A 20145-nucleotide genomic window follows, 5' to 3' on the forward strand; every position below is an offset into this window, starting at 1 on the left:
CATCCTTACTATTCTAAGACTGATGGCGGGGTCTAGAAAGATCTCTCCATGTCCCGATATGCTAAATTTTATTTGGAAAGGAAGGGTGAGTTATTTATGAGCACTTCAAGGGAGTTATAAAGAATGTTATGAGCCAGATTTGAAAATTTAGCTGTAGCGGTTTCAATGAGATATCCTCCACTTGGTCCTCAATTAATGGCGCCGTTGGGGAGCTTTGGGGCAGTGTAGGTTTGTTGGAGGAAGTATATCACTGAAGAGTTGCTCCAGCCACCATGCCTGGCCCTGGCTGCCTCCACTCCACCATAATGGACTCTTGCCCTCTGGAACTATTATCCCAGATGAACCCTTTCTGATCTAAATTGCCTAGGTCATGGCATTTACCACAGCAAAGAAAAAGAACTAAGGCACTGTTTGCGGTCTTCATTGGTGTTTGCACTTAGCTTGGTCAAAAGGAGTTTTGTTTATGGCCTTTGCCAAACTTTAGTAACATTATGTAAGTTTTCAGATAAAAGCAGTAGGCGTTATATGTCAATAGATACCTATTCGAATGGCATCAGAACACTTAGTCATAACATTAAATAATTGCTTAGGTCTTTGTTGCCATTGGAGATAGATTGGACGGAAATCATACCATTGTTGATCCTACTTCAAGGGAGTAACTACATTTAAATTACTAAGCTCGTATCATGCCATAGGCTTACCTTTTAATATTTTAAGTCAAGTATATACCATATTATAAAGAGTGCTTTCGAGTTCTGGCCAGCCTCTAGCCATTGTGTGCTTGTGGTCCTTTGAATCAAATCTTTATTGCTTTATTTGCTTCTATTAAGAAATGTAAGGACTGGCCTTGGTGAGCTCCCAATAGATCAGCCCCACTGTCTCCATGGGTGGGTGCACCCCTTGTGGTCCTGACTTCTTTGCTCATGTTCTCCCTCCTTCTGCTCCTCCTTGGGACATTGGGAGCTCAGTCCAGTGCTCCAGAGTGGGTCTCTGTCTCAATCTCCATCCATCACCAGATGAAGGTTCTATGGTGATATGCAAGATATTCATCAGTATGGCTATAGGATAGGGTCATTTCAGGTTCACTATCCTCAGCTGCCCAAGGAACTAACTGGGGACATCGCCCTGGGCACCTGGGAGCCCCTCTAGCTCCAAGTCCCTTGCCAACCCTAAGATGGCTCCCTTAATTAAGATAAAAAAATGTAAGGACTGAAACCTTCTGTGGGAGGACTGGAAAGCTCTCCTCCTAGGCAAACTCTTCTGCTGGAAGCAGCTGATCAGAACCCCAGGAATCCACCTCAGCAGCGCCAAAGCAGTGACAGGTGGGACTGAAGCCATCACTGGTTGGCTGAAGTCACAACATGTGGGACTTCCAAAGACTTCAAAGTGTCCCTAAGGAATCCCCACATGGTTGAGGAGAAAACAGAATTTGAATGGTGCTGATTATAAATCTGGGTATTCAGGAAGGCATGATGGGTTGTCACTTCCTTTTTTGGTACCGGTTACAGGGATGGTCTGGTTTGAGCGAACACATTAGGGGTCTAGAAGAGACCAGGGAGCATTAACTCAAGCATTGCTTCATTCATGGAGATGTCGGCTGCAGTTTCAAGGGAGACAACTTCGGTTTCTGACAGTTTGTGACGCCATAACTGATGTGGTAGAACTGGTTATACGGGGCTTTGGTGACCAGGAATTCAACCTCTAACCATAAAAAAGTTTTAAATGTGGTTTAGAGACTTCAGTCATTTACTCTTTATGAGCCTCCATTTCCTCATCAGTGAAAACTTGGAGATTACATCTCTGCCAGTCGGGGGACATTTGAAGGATAATATGTGAGGGAGAAAGCCTTTGTTATCAAAGCCTTACTCCACCAGGAAAGGCTACTTCCTGGTTCTTTCATCCAAGCGTCTTAGACCCTTTTTCCGTGGAGGTTGCAACCCCAGCCTTCTGAGACCTGACTCCCAGACAGTCTTGAACTAGGCAATCCCCTGATGCTAACCCCAAAGCTCTAGAAAACCATAAATTCACACAAAAAAGATTCTTTCTGATTACCCCAAGCTGGTCTTTCATAGTGACCAGTACCCAAAGCCTCCCAGGCGTTATTCCTCCTTACACATGTGAGTTGTCCAGAAACCTAACAACCCTCAAAAGTCAGGAGCAAGGAGGGAAGAGTGGCTCACAGGGAAGGCGGACAGGACCTCAGCCCATTCTGATCATTTCCATCCTCGGGTTTTTTCATTCATTGTAAAGCCTATGAAATGAAATATTCTTTGGCAATTCAGTTTAGAGCTGTGTGCTCTCCTTCCTCCAAGGCTTTATGATAGGTTTCCAAACAGTCTTCAGGACTCCTTGCCCTCTGGTTTGCTCCCAACCCCAGCCTACAAGGTAAGGACTCCTTCTGGCTGACTTTACTGTATTCTGCTGCCACTTAATCGCTAGGGAATCTCCACTTGTTTCACCTGTCTTTGGAAATGTCACTCTTATTTTTGATGTATTTTTTGAGACCCTGTCTGGCCATGCTGCCTAAGATAGTCTCCTATTATAATCCGATTCTCAGACAGCAGTTTCCCGAGTGCTGGGGTTATCCAGGTGTGTGCTGGGGTTATCCAGGTGTGTGCTGGGGTTATCCAGGTAATATCAAAGTCAGTATAACAAATGTTGGCAGGTCATATAATCAGTCAAGGCAGCACCAAGCCTGCCTGTACCTGATGGAGGAAGGTCATTGGTCAATAAACAAACTGCCTTGGCCCATTTGATAGGCCATCCCTTAGGTGGGTGGAGTAGACAGAATAGAATGCTGGGAAGAAGGGAAGTGAGGTCAGAGATGCAAGATGCTGTGCTCCCCTCTCCCGGGCAGATGCGATGAAGCTCCAACCCAGGATGGACGTAGGCTAAAATCTTCCCAGTAAGCGCACCTTGGGGTGCTACACACATAAATAGGAATGGGAAATCAAGATGTAAGAATTAGCCAGTAGGAAGCTAGAGGAAATGGGCCAGGCAGTGTTTAAATGAATACAATTTGTGTGTTGTTATTTGGGGCATAAGCTAGCTGGCGGCCAGGAGCCGGGGAGCAGGAATGCAGCCCTCAGCTCCTTCAACATGCACCATGCAGTGAAGTAACTTGAGGAAATGTAGTGTTCCTAGTAGGAAACATGAGGGTTAATTTAAACTGTCATGGTAATATTGTTAGAAACACTAATTCTTATATTGTGCAGGATAAACTGAATTAAAGTATAACTATAGTGACTATATTGCAACTGATTGTTAGTTATTGTAGAAATGCTATTACTATGCCCACTGTTAACACTTCTATGCTTATTTTACACACTAACTCCATAATACACTAAATGTGCTTTAATTAATTCTGAATAGCTTCACTCCATGCCTGTTTGACAGAATAGTAAACTAAGACATGGAGTCTGGTAGTAATTAGCCTAAACAAACAAACAAACAAAAAGGGAGTAAAGCCGAATTATGAACCTTTGCTCCTTTTGGCTGCTGCAGTTGAAATGCCTGGGTGGGTTGGCCTAGCTTAGAGCAGTGCTGTGTGTCACCTGCTGCTGCCACAGCTGCTTGTGCTGCCGGCGTGCAGGAGTGTGCCTGAAGGGAGTTATCATCTAAAGTACATCTGCAGTGTGGCCTGCAGACCGCTCTCCCAGAAACAGACTTTCGCAGATTTTAAGGAATGAAATGGCTTAAGGCTAATTTAGAGTTTGAGATTTGAGAAGAAACATTCGGGAGTGACTGGTAGGATAGCATCCGGGACATCATCCAGATCTAGGCAGATGATGGAGGTGCCTCCTTCAGTCTCCGGGAAGCAGGCTTAAAAGCCACTGTGTCGTCTGAAGTGTGTAACTGGTGTACGCCTCTCACGATGCCTAAATGCTCCCTAGGAGTGAGTCAGGCACCACCTCCAGAAAGCAATAATGGTGACAAGCACAGGCTCTGGAGAAGCCTTCACAGTTCTACGCCCTCTAGACACACAATGTGGAGCTGAGCCTCTCCTCTCCCTTCTGTAAAATGGAGCCATGTGGATTCCACGGCATCACACTGCAGTTAAATGGAGAACGCACGCAGTGCCTGAGACACTAGTCAACTTAGGGAGGCCGTAACACTGATGGATCTTCATGCTGTTTCAGGACTTGCGCAATGGCCGTCATTTCCACCAGCCGAGGTCACCCCCCCCTGGAGATGTCTCACCAGAGTTCAGTGCTGAGATCTGAGGCCTGAACCACGTTCCCCTGAATCTCTCCCTACCCTTTATGAGCAATGTCGACACATGTATCCCCGTGTCTCCCCGTTTATGAGTAATTCGAAGACACATGCAAAATTTTGAAAACAAGTTTCTGGCCTGTGCTTTCTATTTATGAATGGCTCTTATTCTTCAGGTGAGCTGCTGGAAGCTGCCCAGCATTATGAAGCCTTCCATGAACTGACGCAGGGCCGGATATGGAAGGATGAGACAGGCCACTATCTCAACTTGCTCGCCTGTGAAAGTCTCGTGAGGACCTACAGATTGCTCTCAGACAGAATGTTGGAAAACAAAGAGTACAAACAGGCCATCAAAATTCTAATGAAAGCTTCTGAAATAGCCAAAGAAGGTGGGTGGGAGAGAGTGCTCTCACACTGATTTCTTTAATGGACAGACACTGGTTCTCCCGAGAGAGGAGTAAAAATTGTCAAGTGTTAGGGTAATTATTTCCTATGAAATGCAAAGACAAATGCCATCAATACGCTTTCAGATTTTGCTGTAAGGCAGAAGGAGAGCCCTTAATGCTGACAATGAGATATCCATTAGTTTCTTGAAAGCTTTATTTCCAAAATTACAATTCACTGGGGGGTACTGTTGTAAAACAAGGAATTCACAAAGAGGAGATAAGATCATTTGTAAATGTGTGTGCGTGGGGGGTGGGGGGTGGTTGGGGTGGGGTGGGTGTGTATAGGTTGTGTATTTTTTTTCAATCTGAGAAACCTTTTATTGTTTATAAATTCCCTATAGTCAGATCCTTGGGAAACTGTGGTAAATATTTAGTTAGCAGTAACAAGGAAATAACACTCTAATGTCTTTAGACCTTTGCCCCTCTCAAACCTCAGCCTTTGGATTAGCGCTCTCAACATCACCAGGAGGCATACTATAAAAGTCACACTCTGCCCCACCCCAGACTGGCAGCATCAGCATCTGCAGGCTGCCAGGATGCCCACGTGATTCTCATTCACACTCTAAGCAGTAAGAATACTTTTAGGAAAATAGCTCACACCCTTAATGTTTTATAGCATCTTTATTTGTATAAGCATAATGAAAATGAAGCATTTTCTTTTAAACTTTTAAATCATAACATGCAGAGAAAAACACCCCTTTCATTACTACATCACCACACAGTAATCTTCTAATAGACTAGTTTTTTCATGAAGGAGAAAAAGAAGCTACAGTCTTGAACTAAAGTTTACTGACTCATGGACATATTTAATGAATTCATTTGATAAGCAGCTGATGGCTTATTTGGGGTAAAACAGGACTGGTCTTGTGGTATGATTTTAATTTATTTTAGAGGAAAAGTAAACATTTGAGTTCATTTGTTCTTCTGTTATTTTATTTAAATAACCTTAGTTGAAATATTTAAAGAAAATCCTTATCACTGAAAGATAAATTCCATCAGATTAACTGCTTCTGCATAAATGATGGTCTATATCATCTCTAGAGGGAGTAAAGGGGACACAAATCCTGAGCACTTGGATCAATGTCAACAGCAAATTTTGATCACACAGAAAGTTGCACAAGAATCACAAGAAAGAAAAAAAAAAAGAACCCATTGATTGGCCAGTAGCCAGGCAGGAAGTATAGACAGGGCAACCAGACAAGGAGAATTCTGGGGAGAGGAAAGGCAGAGAGTCCAATGCAGAGGAAGCAAGGTGAGAACACCTTAGTGAGAAAAGGTACCAAGTCACGTGGCTAAACATAGATAAGAATTATGAGTTAATTTAAGTTGTAAGAGCTAGTTAATATTAAACTTGAGCTAATAGGCCAAGCAATTTATAATTACTATAAACCTCTGTGTGTTTATTTGTGCCTGAATGGCTGTGGGACTGGGCAGGACAGAAACTTTTGCCTCCATTATATCATAGTTTTCTATAGCCAGTGAAATATCTTGAAAACAAAGCAGGTACTGTCCCAGGCATTTGCTGTCTGTCTGCCTTGGCATCTTACATCCTCACCAGCAGTAACTCAATGGGTAGAGAGACTGAACACAGCAAGGAGGATTGCTAACTCCTGACACCCAGAACCTAGGATTCAGATACCTAAAGCCACTGCAGAGACACGCCAGCAGGGATTTGTCAACATCTGTGTTTCCAGGATTTGGATGAGTGTGAAAGCCAGTGACATCTAAAGGCAGAAAGCAAAAAAAGTATTCTTATTTTAAAGAGAATTTTTAATGGTTGTTTCTAATACATAAAATTCACACACAACGTCTCCATAGTCACATGAACAAGCTGTGCATGCATCCGCAGTATGCCACGCCTCATACTGGACCACACATTGCACCTTCACACTCTTGCCTTTGGAAAGAATTGGGTCATTGCAAAACAAATATATCCCAGAAATTAGGAAGGAAAAAGCATGGGTAGAGAAGGAAAGCATTTTTCCATCCCAGTGCAGGCTCTGCTGTACCAGGAAGCAGGCTCTGCTGGTCATTCCCACATTAGCCTGCACCAGGAATGCTGGACTCAACATAGCCAGACTGACAGCCTTAACTTGTTAATCACGCATCCTGTTGGAGACGGAGAGGATTGGCAGGAGTGTGTAACCAGTTAAGCTGTTACGTGTTGCTGGTTGTTTCATGTAAGCTGTCACAGGCATGCTGGACAATGGTGGGTCTACACAAGGTAGACGAACATCAACATTCTATGAATGTGCAAAGTATGTAGTAGGCTGTGTGTCTGTGTGTATAGAGAGAACTCCTTATAATTATAACGCTAAAGTGCCTTAACCTGTCATTTGAGATCCAGATTGAGTTTTACCTAAATCTCTTTCCTCTCTCTCTCTCTCTCTCTCTCTCTCTCTCTCTCTCTCTCTCTCTCTCTCTCTCACACACACACACACACACACACACACACACACACACACACAGCCTTTTTTTAAATGAAGGTTAGTCTCAAAGATCATTGGTATATGTGCAAGTTTTTTTAAGATTTATTTATTGTATATGAGTGTTTTATCTGCATTACAACTTTATGTGAGAAGATCCCACTATAAATGGTTGTGAGCCATCATGTGGTTGCTGGGATTTGAACTCAGGACCTCTGGAAAGAGCAGCCAGTGCTCTCAACCACGGAGTCATCTCTCCAGCCATGTGTGTAAGCTTTTAAAAGAGTGACTGTTGCATTGACTGGCGATGGTTTGGGTCTGTGTGGCGACTCTGTCCCCAAATACCGTGGTGACTTCTCTCCCTCCCACTTCAGGAAATGACAGGAGCATGGAGGGAGAAGCTGCTCTCTACCTGGGCTCAGCCCACCTGGCTGCTGGAGAATATGAAACCGCTTTCACAGTAAGTCAAACATGACGTCATCATCAGGTCAGAAGAGATGGGTGGGGTCTGACATCAGAGCACCTATTTATCGAGATCGAAACTGAATATCAGTCTCTTAGAAGGATGTAAAAGTGGGATCTATTGGTCTTCGAAGGTGAGTTATGGTCGACTACTATGAAACGCTGTAAGGTATGGGAAGTCCCACGCACTGAGTAGTAGGACCCTCTTCTCTGCTCCGTCCAGAGCAAGGGAAAGTGGTTTCAGATGAAAGAAGACGGAGCAGTGAAGGCGCAGTGATTTTATGAGATGAATTGGGATAATTCATTCTGAGCATATGTGCCTGTTAAACAGGAGTGATATTTGCACTGATCTGGGTCTGGGGGTGCATCAGCAAGAGGCTGATAGTGCCAATCGTCAATGCGCCTTACTCCATGACAGAATCAGTGCTTGCATAGTTCCTCCCTGGGCCTGCTCTGTCTGGATGGGCCACAGACAGCAAGAGCTGTGCTTTCTTTATTATAATTAAGTCGGGTTTCTTTCCTCGTGCTATCTTCAATGCTTATCAAACAGAGCTTTTTAACCATTTACATGCCATGCACTTACCTTACTTGGTATAGTACGGGTTTAATGCAGAGCTTTGGAATCTCATTGACTCCTTTAGATCTTTATATTAAGCGGGATTTGTATATTTGGGTCACATGTCATTTTCTAGCTCCCTTGAAACTGGTCATCATAGAAAGCACAACTTTTCCTAGACGACTGTTCCGTTCAAATTTTGTGGTCAGTGACAAGTGTTTGGCAAAGTTCTGTTCTGGTGCTTGGAGAGCAGACAAACCACCAAGAGCATGAGTTCTTGCAGGAGCTAATGCAATGTGGCCAGCTGAGAACACGCATGCGTTTCTGCAGGAGCTAATGCATTGTGGCCAGCCGAGAAGACGCATGTGTTCCTGCAGGGGCTAATGCAATGTGGCCAACTGAGAAGCAAGACCACAGTTCAGAGCATAAGCTTAGAGCTGCTTCAATGAAGAGAGAAGAAGAGGGGGTTTCCAACCCCGAAAACTGGGACGTTACACAGAACAGTAGTGTGTGGGTGGGCGGGGTTCTATTTGTAGAGAACACACAAAGATAATGATGGAAAAGTACACATAAATACAGTCACACACACACACACACACTGGTGTGCTTTGTTTGGGAAGCAATGAATTGTTTGAGGGATGACAAAATGTATTAAGAGATGAAGATAAATCTGTAAAACAAGATGGTATAGGCCAGTCTCAGGAAACTGAAGTTGGAGGATTATTTGCATTGGGGGGAGCAGCCTGAGTTATACAGCAAGACTGTCTCAAAAAAAGAAACAAAAGGAGGGGAACAAAAGTAGAATAAAAATTAAATTAGGTGAAAACTAGCTCATAGATTCTCATTCCCTCCTTCTTTATCCCTCCCCCATCCACCCCTTTGCCCCATGTCTATAGCAAGGTAACTTCAAGTAACACAGTAGCATTTACAACAGAAAGCTCCCTTCCATCCCCACACTTAGCTCCACAATTCTTTTCCTCAAATACAGTTACAAATTTAGGACTTATCTTTCTAAAACACTCAGTGTGTGGGACACAGATAAGGGGGTGGAGATGTGTTTCCTTTCGCTATGTTTGAAGCCTGGCATTTTCCACACACAGCTCTGTGCCTTCCGTGAACTTCTTTCACACTACTTCAGGCGAACTTCACTTTAGTCTTCATTATTACAGGTTCATCACGGGATGGTTAACAGATAAATGTGTGTATTTAGGAGGCAAACATGCAACATGCCATTTTGAAATGCATGTAGGCTGGAAAGAGATTGCCTATCATTTCATAACTTGCCTTATTTTCTGAGAAGACTCAAGATCTGCTCTCTTAGAAATTTCATATATAATTATAGATATGCGGGCTGGAGAGATGGCTCAGAGGTTAAGAGCACTGCCTGCTCTTCCAAAGGTCCTGAGTTCAATTCCCAGCAACCACATGGTGACTCACAACCATCTGTAATAAGGTCTGGTGCCCTTTTCTGGCCTGCAGACATACACACAGACAGAAAAGTGTACACATAAATAAATAAATAAATAAATAAATAAATAAATAAATATTAAAAAACATTATAGATACGCTGCATTTTAAAAGGGCTGGACCATGAGTGCTTTAACATCCTATAGGGGGACACTAAGGTTATTTTCAATACATTTTGATTATAAATTATGTGTGTTATGGTTTGAATACGAAATAACCCCTTAAAAGATCCTATGTTTTGGTCCCTAGTGCAGTGTTCCAAGATGAGGCTTTCGTTTGTGAAGGGGCCATGAATAGACTTCCCTCACTGACAGACTAAACCTCGTTATGGATTTGATGCTCTGGTGGAAGACTCGGGAGGTATTGGTGCTGGTTTGCAGTGTGGCACAGTGGAGAAAAGGAAAGTCACACCACACAACAGGACTCACGGGAGGTTTGTTGGGGGAGGGGAGGGGAAGGGAGAGAGTGACAGAAGAGACCTCTGGAATGGGAGCGGTGAAAAAGAGAGGGAGACACAGGAGGGACCTGCTTTTTATGAAGGGCTTTGGTGCATGCGCTTGATGACGTATTCTATCAGTGCCCTTAGGGACTCCAGTGCATACGCACAAAGAGTGCTCTTAGTGACTGCAGTCGAAGACCCCAAGGGTGGGCCAGTGTAGTGCCTGAATGCTTACAAGCAGAAACTTTACAGATAGGAACTTGGATGAAACAGACTGAATCAGTCACGGTGACTCATCATGCTATATGGCTTTATGTCAACTTGACACAAGCAAAAGTCATCTCAGAGGAGGAAGCCTCAATTGAGACAATGCCTCCATAAAATCTGGCTGTAGGCAAGCCTGTAGGACATTTTTGTAATTAGTGGTTGATGTGGAAGGGCCCAAGCCATTGTGAGTGAGGCCACCCTTGGACTGGTCATCCTGGGTTCTATAAGAAAGTAGGTTCAGCAAGTCATGTGAAGAAAGCCAGTTAGCAGCACCTTCCATGGCTTCTGCATCAGCTTCTGCTTCCTGGTTCCCACCCTGCGTAAGTTCCTTTCCTGACTTCCTCCAGTGATGGACAGAAATAATGGAAATGTAAGCCAAATAAATCCTTTCCTCGCAAAGTTGCTTTTGGTCATGGTGTTTCATCATAGCAACAGCAACCCTAACTAAGAGACTAACAACCCTTGTAATGCTAATACTTGAAATTCTAACCCTTTTAATGCCTATACTTGAAATTCTAAGGCTGGAGATTGCCATGAGTTCCAGGCCAGCCTAGATTACAAAGTAAGGCCTTGTTTCAAAACAACATCAAAGGAAAAAAAGAAAACCTTAACAACAACAACAACTAGGGACCAACAAGATGGCTTGATTGGCAAAGGCACTTGCTGCTGCCAAACCTGAAGACCCTAAAATCCACAGGGTAGGAAAAAACTGACTTCCACAAGTTGTCCTTTGAGTTTCAACTGTGTGTTCTGGCACATGTACCCACACATATGGACATGGTATATATGTATGTATGTATGTATGTATATGTGTATATATGTATATATGACACAGAAGTAGATGCCTACTTATCTCTTATGCCCTTTGATACCAGATAATCTAAGGATTTGGTTTTGGAAAGGACAGCTCTATTATTCTTTAGCATTTCCTTTGTGAATAGGTAAGGAGATCAACTTTAAGTTTTAATCTCAATGATTTCTTATAATATTAAAATAGTATGAGAAACTTAAAAAAAATAAGTAGGTGTCTTAAGATGTGGAAGTGTGTTCTTCAGGTCCATTTCCTGCTTTGTTGTGGCCTGGGCTCCATCGCAGTCTCTGCCTACTGTTGAGATGAGGTGCATCACTTTGCCACAGTCCCTCTACTGTGGTGTTCTGCCTCTCCGTGCACAACCCCAGCAACAACGGCGCCAATGCCATAGACAGAGATCTCTGGACCCATGGTCCAAAGACACCCTTCTTTCCTGGTTTGTTTTCCTCGGGCATTTTGTCACAGTCATGAAAATACGCTAACACCATGGGCAACAAACAGGCCGATCAGACGTGACTAATTACCTATAGAATGACTGTGTGAAGCAGGGGATTCTAGTGTACCCTATGATGTCAGTGGTAAAAGATAGTCCAGTAAAAATGGATCGCAGAAATTATCTTTGACATCCAAATGGAAAATCCTGGAAACTTTTACTCTTTTAGACAGTGTTATTTTCTGGAAGTAAATGCGAATCTCACGTTCACAGCTTGTCATCTGGAAAACCTCGGGCCAGTTCCTCCAGCTTATCATCTCAGTCGCTTCGCATCCCTTGCGGGAGCATAAGTAGACTGGCTCCACTGAGTGCAATAGGTTACACGGTGCTGCCCCAGCCACTTCTTAATCCCTGGAACTGGTGGATACAGATATGATCAGCTTCAAGACCTGGAGATGGGATGATTGTGCTGGATTGATTGGGGTAGGCTCCAGTTCCAAAGTCAAACATCCTTCTAAGAAAAGAGCAGAAGAGGCTGTGACACAGACAGAAGAGCAAAAGACAGCACAGAGAGAGAAGGACCATGTGAGGGTGAAGAAGGAGAGGACAGCTGGTGGAGGAGGTCCTTCTGTTTGTGTGTTGCTTTCATTGGTTAATGAATAAAGAAACTGCCTTGGCCTAGTTGATAGGGCAGAACTTAGGTAGGCGGGGAAGACAGAACTGAATGCTGGGAGGAATAGATGTAGAGTAGGAAGGAGATGCTATGGAGGCGGTGCCAGAGTCAGACATGCTTCATCTTTGCCCATGAGCCACTGACACGTGGCAATATAGAGATTAATAGAAATGGGTTAAATCAAGATGTGAGAGTTAGCCAATAAGAGGCTAGAGCTAATGGGCTAAGCAGGGATTTAATTAATACAATTTCTGTGTGATTACTTTGGGGCTTAGCTAGCCGTTAGGCTGGGTAAGCAGCAGACAAGCAACCCTCTCAGAGCCATCAGAGGGTCATGGTGCTGCTCAGCACCAGATTTCAAAGTTCTTCCCTTCTAAGCTTTGAAAGGACAAACTTCATCATGTCAGCTCCAAGAAAAGCTTTTCTTATATAAAGTTCTGAAAGAGTATCTGCCTGGTCTGCTAGAAAGTCTGCAACAGGCCAGTATCTTCTATATTTACTGGGTACACTAGAGACACAATGACTGGATAAAATTAAATATGCAAGGTGATTCCCTAATTGATTGGAGATATAACTTGTCTTCTAATCACAAAGCAAATACAAAGAATATTTTTAAATGTTTTTTTATTCTTGTTTGAATTCTTAGAAACCTAGTTTCATTGCTGATACGATCATAAAATGTCCTGAGGAAAAGTGACACGTGGGAGAAAGAGCTGCAATTCCAGCTAACAGTTCATCACTGAAAGGAAGTTAAGACAGGGACTTGAGAGTCGCATCCACAGACAGGCACAGAGGGAATTACACCTCCGTCATGTCTGCTTGCTCTCAGAGAGCTCTCTAACTTTGGTTTCTCTTAGACAGTCCTGCCCAGTCCAGGGCCCAGCCCGTAAAAAGGCCACAACCTGGGTCTCTCTACCTCCAAGGATGATCAAGACAATCCCCACAGACATACCCACAAGCCAATCTGATCTGCCTATTCCCTCTTTAAGACTCTCTTCCCAGATGAGCCTAGGTTGAGTCAAGCTGACAGTCAAAACTCCCCAGCACAGTTAGCGTACAAAATTATGGGCTCAACGATGGCATTGCCATGCACACCCATCACTGTATTCGGCTTATGGTTCTTGCTACTCTCCCCACTCCTACTGGTTCCCTTCCTCTGAAACTGTCCCCTGATTCCTTCATGCCATTCACAGACAGATAGATAGATGACTGATAATAGATGATAATGACAGGTAGGTGATAGATAGATGACTGATAATAGATGATAATGACAGGTAGGTGATAGATAGATGACTGATAATAGATGATAATGACAGGTAGGTGATAGATAGATGATTGATAGTAGATGATAATGACAGGTAGGTGATAGATAGATGATTGATAGCAGGACTTCATTTACGTGAGGGAAACGGGCAGCGTTGGCCTCTGTTCTCTCCTTGAAGCCACTTCTAATCATAGGCTGCCAGAATCATCAATAACATCTCAATTAGTCATCTCATGTCAGTGTGTCTGCCCTGTGTGACTGTGGAGAGGAGTGAGACCACCCCCATCTGCTGTGTCACCTTAGAACCCCTAAGAGATGTCTATTGTTAGCTGATGCTATTAAAGCTATTGGCTTTTATCCAGTCAGTTGTATTTTAACACATAATCTAAAATATCATCAAATTTTTAGTATTTTTCCTCTAGACTCAACCTTGACCTCTCAGGCTTTTTCCCTTCCAATAATACTAGTCATCCATTTAATAATTCCATTATGTCTTTTAAAAGAAACATTCCTACTTCACAGTTCTGTTCATCAGAGAGGCATTTTAAATTTGTGTTAATGTGCCTCTATTTAAAGACTTTTATTAATAAATGACTAATATATTTAACAAAAGAATGTATTGGAAAAAATAAGAATAAAAGCTTAGTGATCAACCCCTTGCTGGCTATTGTGGTTTAGGTATGTTTCTATAATTCATTTGTTGGTGACTTAATCCCCAAAGTCATATGCTGATAGTATTTGATGGTGAGGACTTTGGGAGTCAGTTAGACCTAGATGAAGTCAGGAGGGGTTGTCCCCATGATGGTAGAGTATAAGAGGGGATACCCCAGGTAGCATGCCTGCTCTGCCTTACAGTGTAGGGCTCTTCATCACGTTATAGCTCAGTGAGAAGTCCCGCTCATATTGCAGCCCTAAAGCAAGAGCCTCCCTCAGTCTTGCTGGCTGCACAGGTCCCCTCCTTCCTAACACCTCATTCTCCTTCAAAGTTCCAGAAACCAACTTCACTCAGTGTTCAGCCTGTGAGCCATCTGTTTTCCATTATTCCAGTGATATAGTTTAATCAGAACGTGTACCAGGGGCTAGAGAGATAGCTCAGCGGTTGAGAATTCTTGCTGTTCTTCTAGGGGACCAGAGTTTGGTTCCCAGCACCCACATTGGGTGACTCACAACCACTTGTAGATCCAGCTCCAGGGCACTGGGCACCTTCTTCTAGCCTCGGCAGGCACTATACTCACGTGCACAAATACACACAAATACACACACAAACACACACACATAAATACAGTAAAATAAAGTTATTTTAAAATGTTTATGATGAAAGCAAAAATTCATTGAATTGGAATTTCCTTTGCTTTTATAGAACAAGATTCAATGTACTATTATTTAATTATTTCACATGCCCAACGTAGCCATTTCCATAGTTAATACATCAGCATCTTTATGACACTGTAGAAAGCTTCCAGTCAGTTGTTCACTTGTATGCATGGCTGACCTATATCTCTGTCATTGCCCGGTAACATTACATAGGAAGAATGTGAGTACAGGCTATATGTCAGAAAAAAATACTGACATAAACATTCTGGCAACCTACAACTTGCTTGATACATATCCACTAATAATGGAGCATATTAATCATATTTCTAAAGCATTCTGAGGGTTTCATTAAGTAATTGCAGTGAAGTTTTATTTACCCTTTCAACCTAACAGATGCAAGATACCCATAAAAGTCATTCCTCGCCGAGAGTGGCTTATTCTCTCTGTAGCACTTCACTGATAGAAAGTCAGGGGTTGAGGAGATAACTCTTAATAATTGCTCCTTCTTAGTTTCTTTCTGTATACATCTCCCTTCACAGTAGAGTAGTGAGCTCCTGTCAACCTAGCTGACGTGCATACCCTGGCAGGTTCTGGAGCAGCATGCATAGAACAAAATTCCTTTTCAGGCACTTTGTGAATGTCATTACCTCTCATGGAAACTGCTTTCTAAAAAATAAATAAATAAATAAATAAATAAATAAATAAATAAATAAAAGCAGTTCAAACAGCGCTCTCTCTCTCCACCCCCCCCCCGTGTGTGTGCATGAGTGTGGCGTGTGGCGGTGAGTTTGCTTCTTCCACTGTGTGGGTCCCAGGAACCCCTAAGAGATGATGATCAGCCTCAGCTCAGCGGAAGTGTCCTTCACACACTGAGCCATCACACCAGGCCTATTACTTTGTCTCTTAACTACCACTTACTAATCTTCCCATGGACGTATTTACATAATACTTAAATTTGTCTTTTAATTGACATTCATTTTTATAATGAAAATAAGGCAGCATTTTGTGGAAAACTGTTTGCATCATTTTTCTTTGAGGAAAAGAAAAGGCATCCCCCAAAAAGGATCTGAGCCATGTTTTAATTAAATATAACATCTTTCACTACCCATAAAACAGAATGTCTTTAATTAACACTAGGAATCCTTTCCCACAGCCTGAGGAACATGCGAACTCGGGCTCCCCTTGCAGTTGAGGCTGTGCCTGTGAGCTTGGGTCCTGGCAACTGTTCTCTCACTTGGCATGGAAGTTTTTCAGCACACTTTATTCTTCTGCTGAATAATCTCTTCTCCTGCTCCAGCCTCAGACCGTCCCCTTGAGAACTCTACAAGGAGCTGCTCGTGCAGACCCTGGATCCACCACTCATCGCTGCTCACCTGCTGGAATTCACACACACACACACACACACACACATGCACACAGGCACACACACACATGCACACATACACACACATGTGCACACACATACAGAAGCGCACACACATATGCACGCACACATGCAAACGTGCACACACATACAGGAACGTGCACACGCACGCATGTGCGCGCACACACGCACACATACACACACAAGTGCACACATACATGTGCACACACATACAGAAGCACACACACATGCATGCACACACATACACGCACGCATGCACACACACATACAGAAGCACACCTGCCAGCATGCAAACAGCACTTCACTTTCACTTCCTACGTGGTGCTAAGAAGAGAAATGTCCAGAATACCCGGTATCAAACAAGCCTAAGAAAGGACTTGCTGAAAGAAGTGTAAAAGAAAATAGTGAAACTTCCTCATTAAAAAAACGAATTTATTTTCCAACCACATGGAAAGAACAAGGTTCACAGTTCCTTAGCAGTGATCCTGTGTGGAAAGTGGCTGTGTAAGGAGTCTAGGGAAATTTGTGTTAATAATTTGCAGAATGGAGAAGCAATTGTTTTATGAATAACTTTTTATTTGGCTTTGTATTTAAGTTATAACCTTCCTGAAACATTGAAGCAGGTAGTTTTATAGTAGGTACTGAATTTTATGTAGCACAGAAGAATAAATCACATATCATAGGACTTTTAATTTCCCAATTAATGAGCTATAAAACCCTAGGAACCTTTTCTTACTTGAGTGAAATTCTTAGTGGTTTTCAACACTGGTGTAGTTTTAGAAAATAATGTGTGCATTTTGTTTTCTTTTTCTTAGCTTTTATTTTATGTTTTTGGCGGTGAGTCAAGACAAAGAAATAAAAGGACAGGGTTGCTCCCACAGTAGAAGGGAGATTTTTAGTGTAGATGTAAGGGAGAAAGTTAATATTGCCGAGGGAAGAGTCCAGGCAGAACACACCAGGCAAACTAAGCCAGACCAGGGGGGGGGGGGGGGGGGGGGGGAGGGGAAGCCCCACCCACCCAGGAGGCCCCGCAAGAGGCCAAGGGAAAGGTGTAGCCAAAATGACTGAGTGACATAGGGGTCAGGCTAGGCAGGGAAAGGGGAAGCCCCGCCCCTTGGAGGGAGGGGTCTAGGGTAGGGGCGGGGTGAAGAGTGCAGGGAGGAACCACAGGTGCTGAGGGAGACTGGGCTTGAGACCTGAAAGGGGGCAAATTCTCACCCTATCCCAGTCTTGCCTGGCCTGAAACTCGTAACAATCCCATCGACAATCCTCTTGCCTCAGTTGCTATCTTTGTCTTCTTCTAAACTGAGCAATACATGAAAGGCCATATCTGTAAAATAAACGATGAAAATGTTATGTAAACACATCAATTCAGAAGCTCCGAGGGGAAAATGAAAATTTGTATAATTTATAAAGTATTTATTTGTGTATGTGTGTGTGTGTGTGTGAACGCGTGCGCGCGCCTGTAAGGGTGCTTACGGAGGCTAGAAGCTGGTGTTTAGTGTCTTTCTCTATAGCAACTTAGCTTTTGGAGAGACGGTCTTTCCCTGAGCCTGGCTCTCCATATTCTACTAGGCTGGCCAGCCAGCAAGCCCCTGGGTCTGCCGGTCTCTGCCCTCAAACACTTAGCTTATAGCCAGTGCTTCCATGGCTGCCTTTTCCCTTGTGTGCTGAGTCCTAAAGTTTAGTCCATCCACACGCTGAGAAACTGAGCTTTTGAAATCAGAATTAGTAAACTGAAAACTCAAATTTTTATCAAAATTGTGAAATGTTTTATGTCAGAAAAAAAATTATAGCCTAAATTACAATAAAAACCAATTTCTTGGTAATAACATATATTGTGTTTTTAGTATAAACCCAGTTTTAGATTCCCTGGATGTCTGACATACCACATTACCAATACTTTGTGATTGTCTAACATACTCATTTTTTTTAAAAAAAAAAATGCTGCTACAGGGTCTTTACAGATTTGCTGAGTTTTCAGCTTCCAGTCATTCTGACTTTACAAAATAGTACAAAAAGATTCTGATATTAATTTCAAGAGCAGCCATGGCTGTGGAGATTCTGAGAGGGGACACAGACAGGGACACAGATGCTGGAGTTGTAGGCTACATACATTCCTCATACCTGTAAAATGGAGACACAGTTACTTCATGACTAACCAAACTAAAGATATACTGCTTCTATAGATTAGTAAATAGTCAATACTAGCTGTTTTAAAAAGGTGTTCAAATTTGTGCATCTTTTGACTCAGGAATATGGATTTTAGAATTTATCTGAAGAAAATAAGTGTTAAAACATACAAATATTTATCCACAATATTATCTGCATAGCTAATATGCATAGAGATTTAGCTGTGACCTTTATATACAATTTTATAAGCACTATTTGTCATGATGGAAAATCCATAAACAAAATAAATGTAAAAGAAGAACAAATTATTCAAAGCACTGCTGAGCATCCGGAACAGACAACAGGAATTAAACAATAAACGTTTATAACAATAGAAACATTATTGATATATGGAGGTAAAGAATCAGGTTATAAAACACTGTACATTACAATCCTATTTACATATGTATATATGCAAACATATATATACATACTTCATAAATATATAGAAAATACTAGAAATATCAAGTTGTTTTCTGTGATAATTGGTGGAAGTAGAAATAACAAATGACTTTAATTTTCTATTGGTAAAGACAATGAGATGCATACTCTCCACATTTTACACAATTAATATATTGATTTTATATTTTAAAAAACAAAAGGCTATGTAAAAAGCAAGCTATTATGCCTTTGTGATCCACTGAAATGCAACAGTCTTAGCTGACACTTTCCGTAGGTTTATGTAGACTGCCTTTAGTAAGAGGCTTCCTGCACCACTGGTCACATCTCTGAGTCGTGGGAACGCCTCATCTCAGTCCAAAGCATTAAAGGAAATTATTCAGTGCTTAGCTGGTAATAAAAGGAATCCGAAGATGATTTCAGGTTGGAGCTAGAATGTCAGAGAAGTGGGGCTGCTTGGGGGGAGGGGCTGCTGGAGCGAGACTGAGGAGAGGAAAGCTGAGCCCTGTGTCTGTGCTGTCAGGGTCAGCAAGTACACAGTGGCCAGCAGCCTCTGCCTCCAGCTGGAGTATGCTGCTCCTGCCGCACTGGTGGAGGTGGCACTAGCTTGATCTCTAAACCCATTTGTTGAGTCTCATCACAAATTGCACACATAGATTGTTTAGATTTGTCTTATTTTATGTGTACATGAGATTGCATGTATGTGTGTCTGTGCACCGTGGGCATGCCTGGTGACCGAAGAGGTCAGAAGAGGACATCAGACCCCCTTGAAACAGGAGTTACAGGATGGTTGTGAGTTACCACATGGATGCTGGGAACCAGACCCAAGTCCCCTGGAAGAGTAGCCAGTGCTCTTAACCGCTGAGCTGTCTCTCTAGACCCCATATAAATTTTTAATAAAATCCTCATCTGTTCTCCTTACTGGACGATTTACTGGCGTGAATAACATCTTGTTATTATTGCTCAGGAGGAATTAATATCCAATAACACTTGAAACTTAAAACAGAAACCCCAGTGCAGCTGGGTGAGCCCGCCGAGAATCAATACACAGGTTAGGGAAGCGTGAGAAAGGACACAGGAAGCAGATGAGTCCTCCCACCAGGCCAGCCATGGATCCCTCCCTACACTGTAGCCTCTCCAGAAAGAGTCAGGCATGCTTGCTACCTGCTTCTCGCCTCCACTCCCTCTTCCTCTCTGCTGAGGAGAAAGGGGTTCCAGTGGAGTTCTCTTTCAGCTCATCTGTTTCGGTTTCTCTTGAGGGTTTGTTGTTTTGTTTTGTTTTGTTGTTGTCAATGCCCTTGTGTGCCTTTGGGTCAATACCAATCCAAAGCAGAGAAGTAATAGGTCTGTCTCATAAGTAACGTCTTCAGCATATTGCTGCAAGCCTAGCTGGCAATCCTTGCTTTGGCAGCAAGCAGCT

General features: G+C 42.8%; 1 protein-coding gene across 2 annotated transcripts in view; it reads left to right on the top strand.

Moving 5' to 3' along the window:
• Ttc29 (tetratricopeptide repeat domain 29) overlaps positions 1-20145 on the top strand; it is a 183190-nt gene that overhangs the window by 61598 nt on the left and 101447 nt on the right. For both annotated transcript variants that reach the window (XM_050161518.1, XM_050161519.1), the window contains exons 7-8: positions 4389-4601; positions 7459-7544. In XM_050161518.1, coding sequence (XP_050017475.1) covers positions 4389-4601; positions 7459-7544 — 299 coding nt within the window. The remainder of the gene's footprint in view (positions 1-4388; positions 4602-7458; positions 7545-20145) is intronic.

Source organism: Alexandromys fortis, unplaced genomic scaffold, assembly GCF_014885135.2.
Source record: "Alexandromys fortis isolate MF-2015 unplaced genomic scaffold, M_Fortis_MF-2015_v1.1 scaffold_127, whole genome shotgun sequence".
NCBI classification, from domain to species: domain Eukaryota; kingdom Metazoa; phylum Chordata; class Mammalia; order Rodentia; family Cricetidae; genus Alexandromys; species Alexandromys fortis.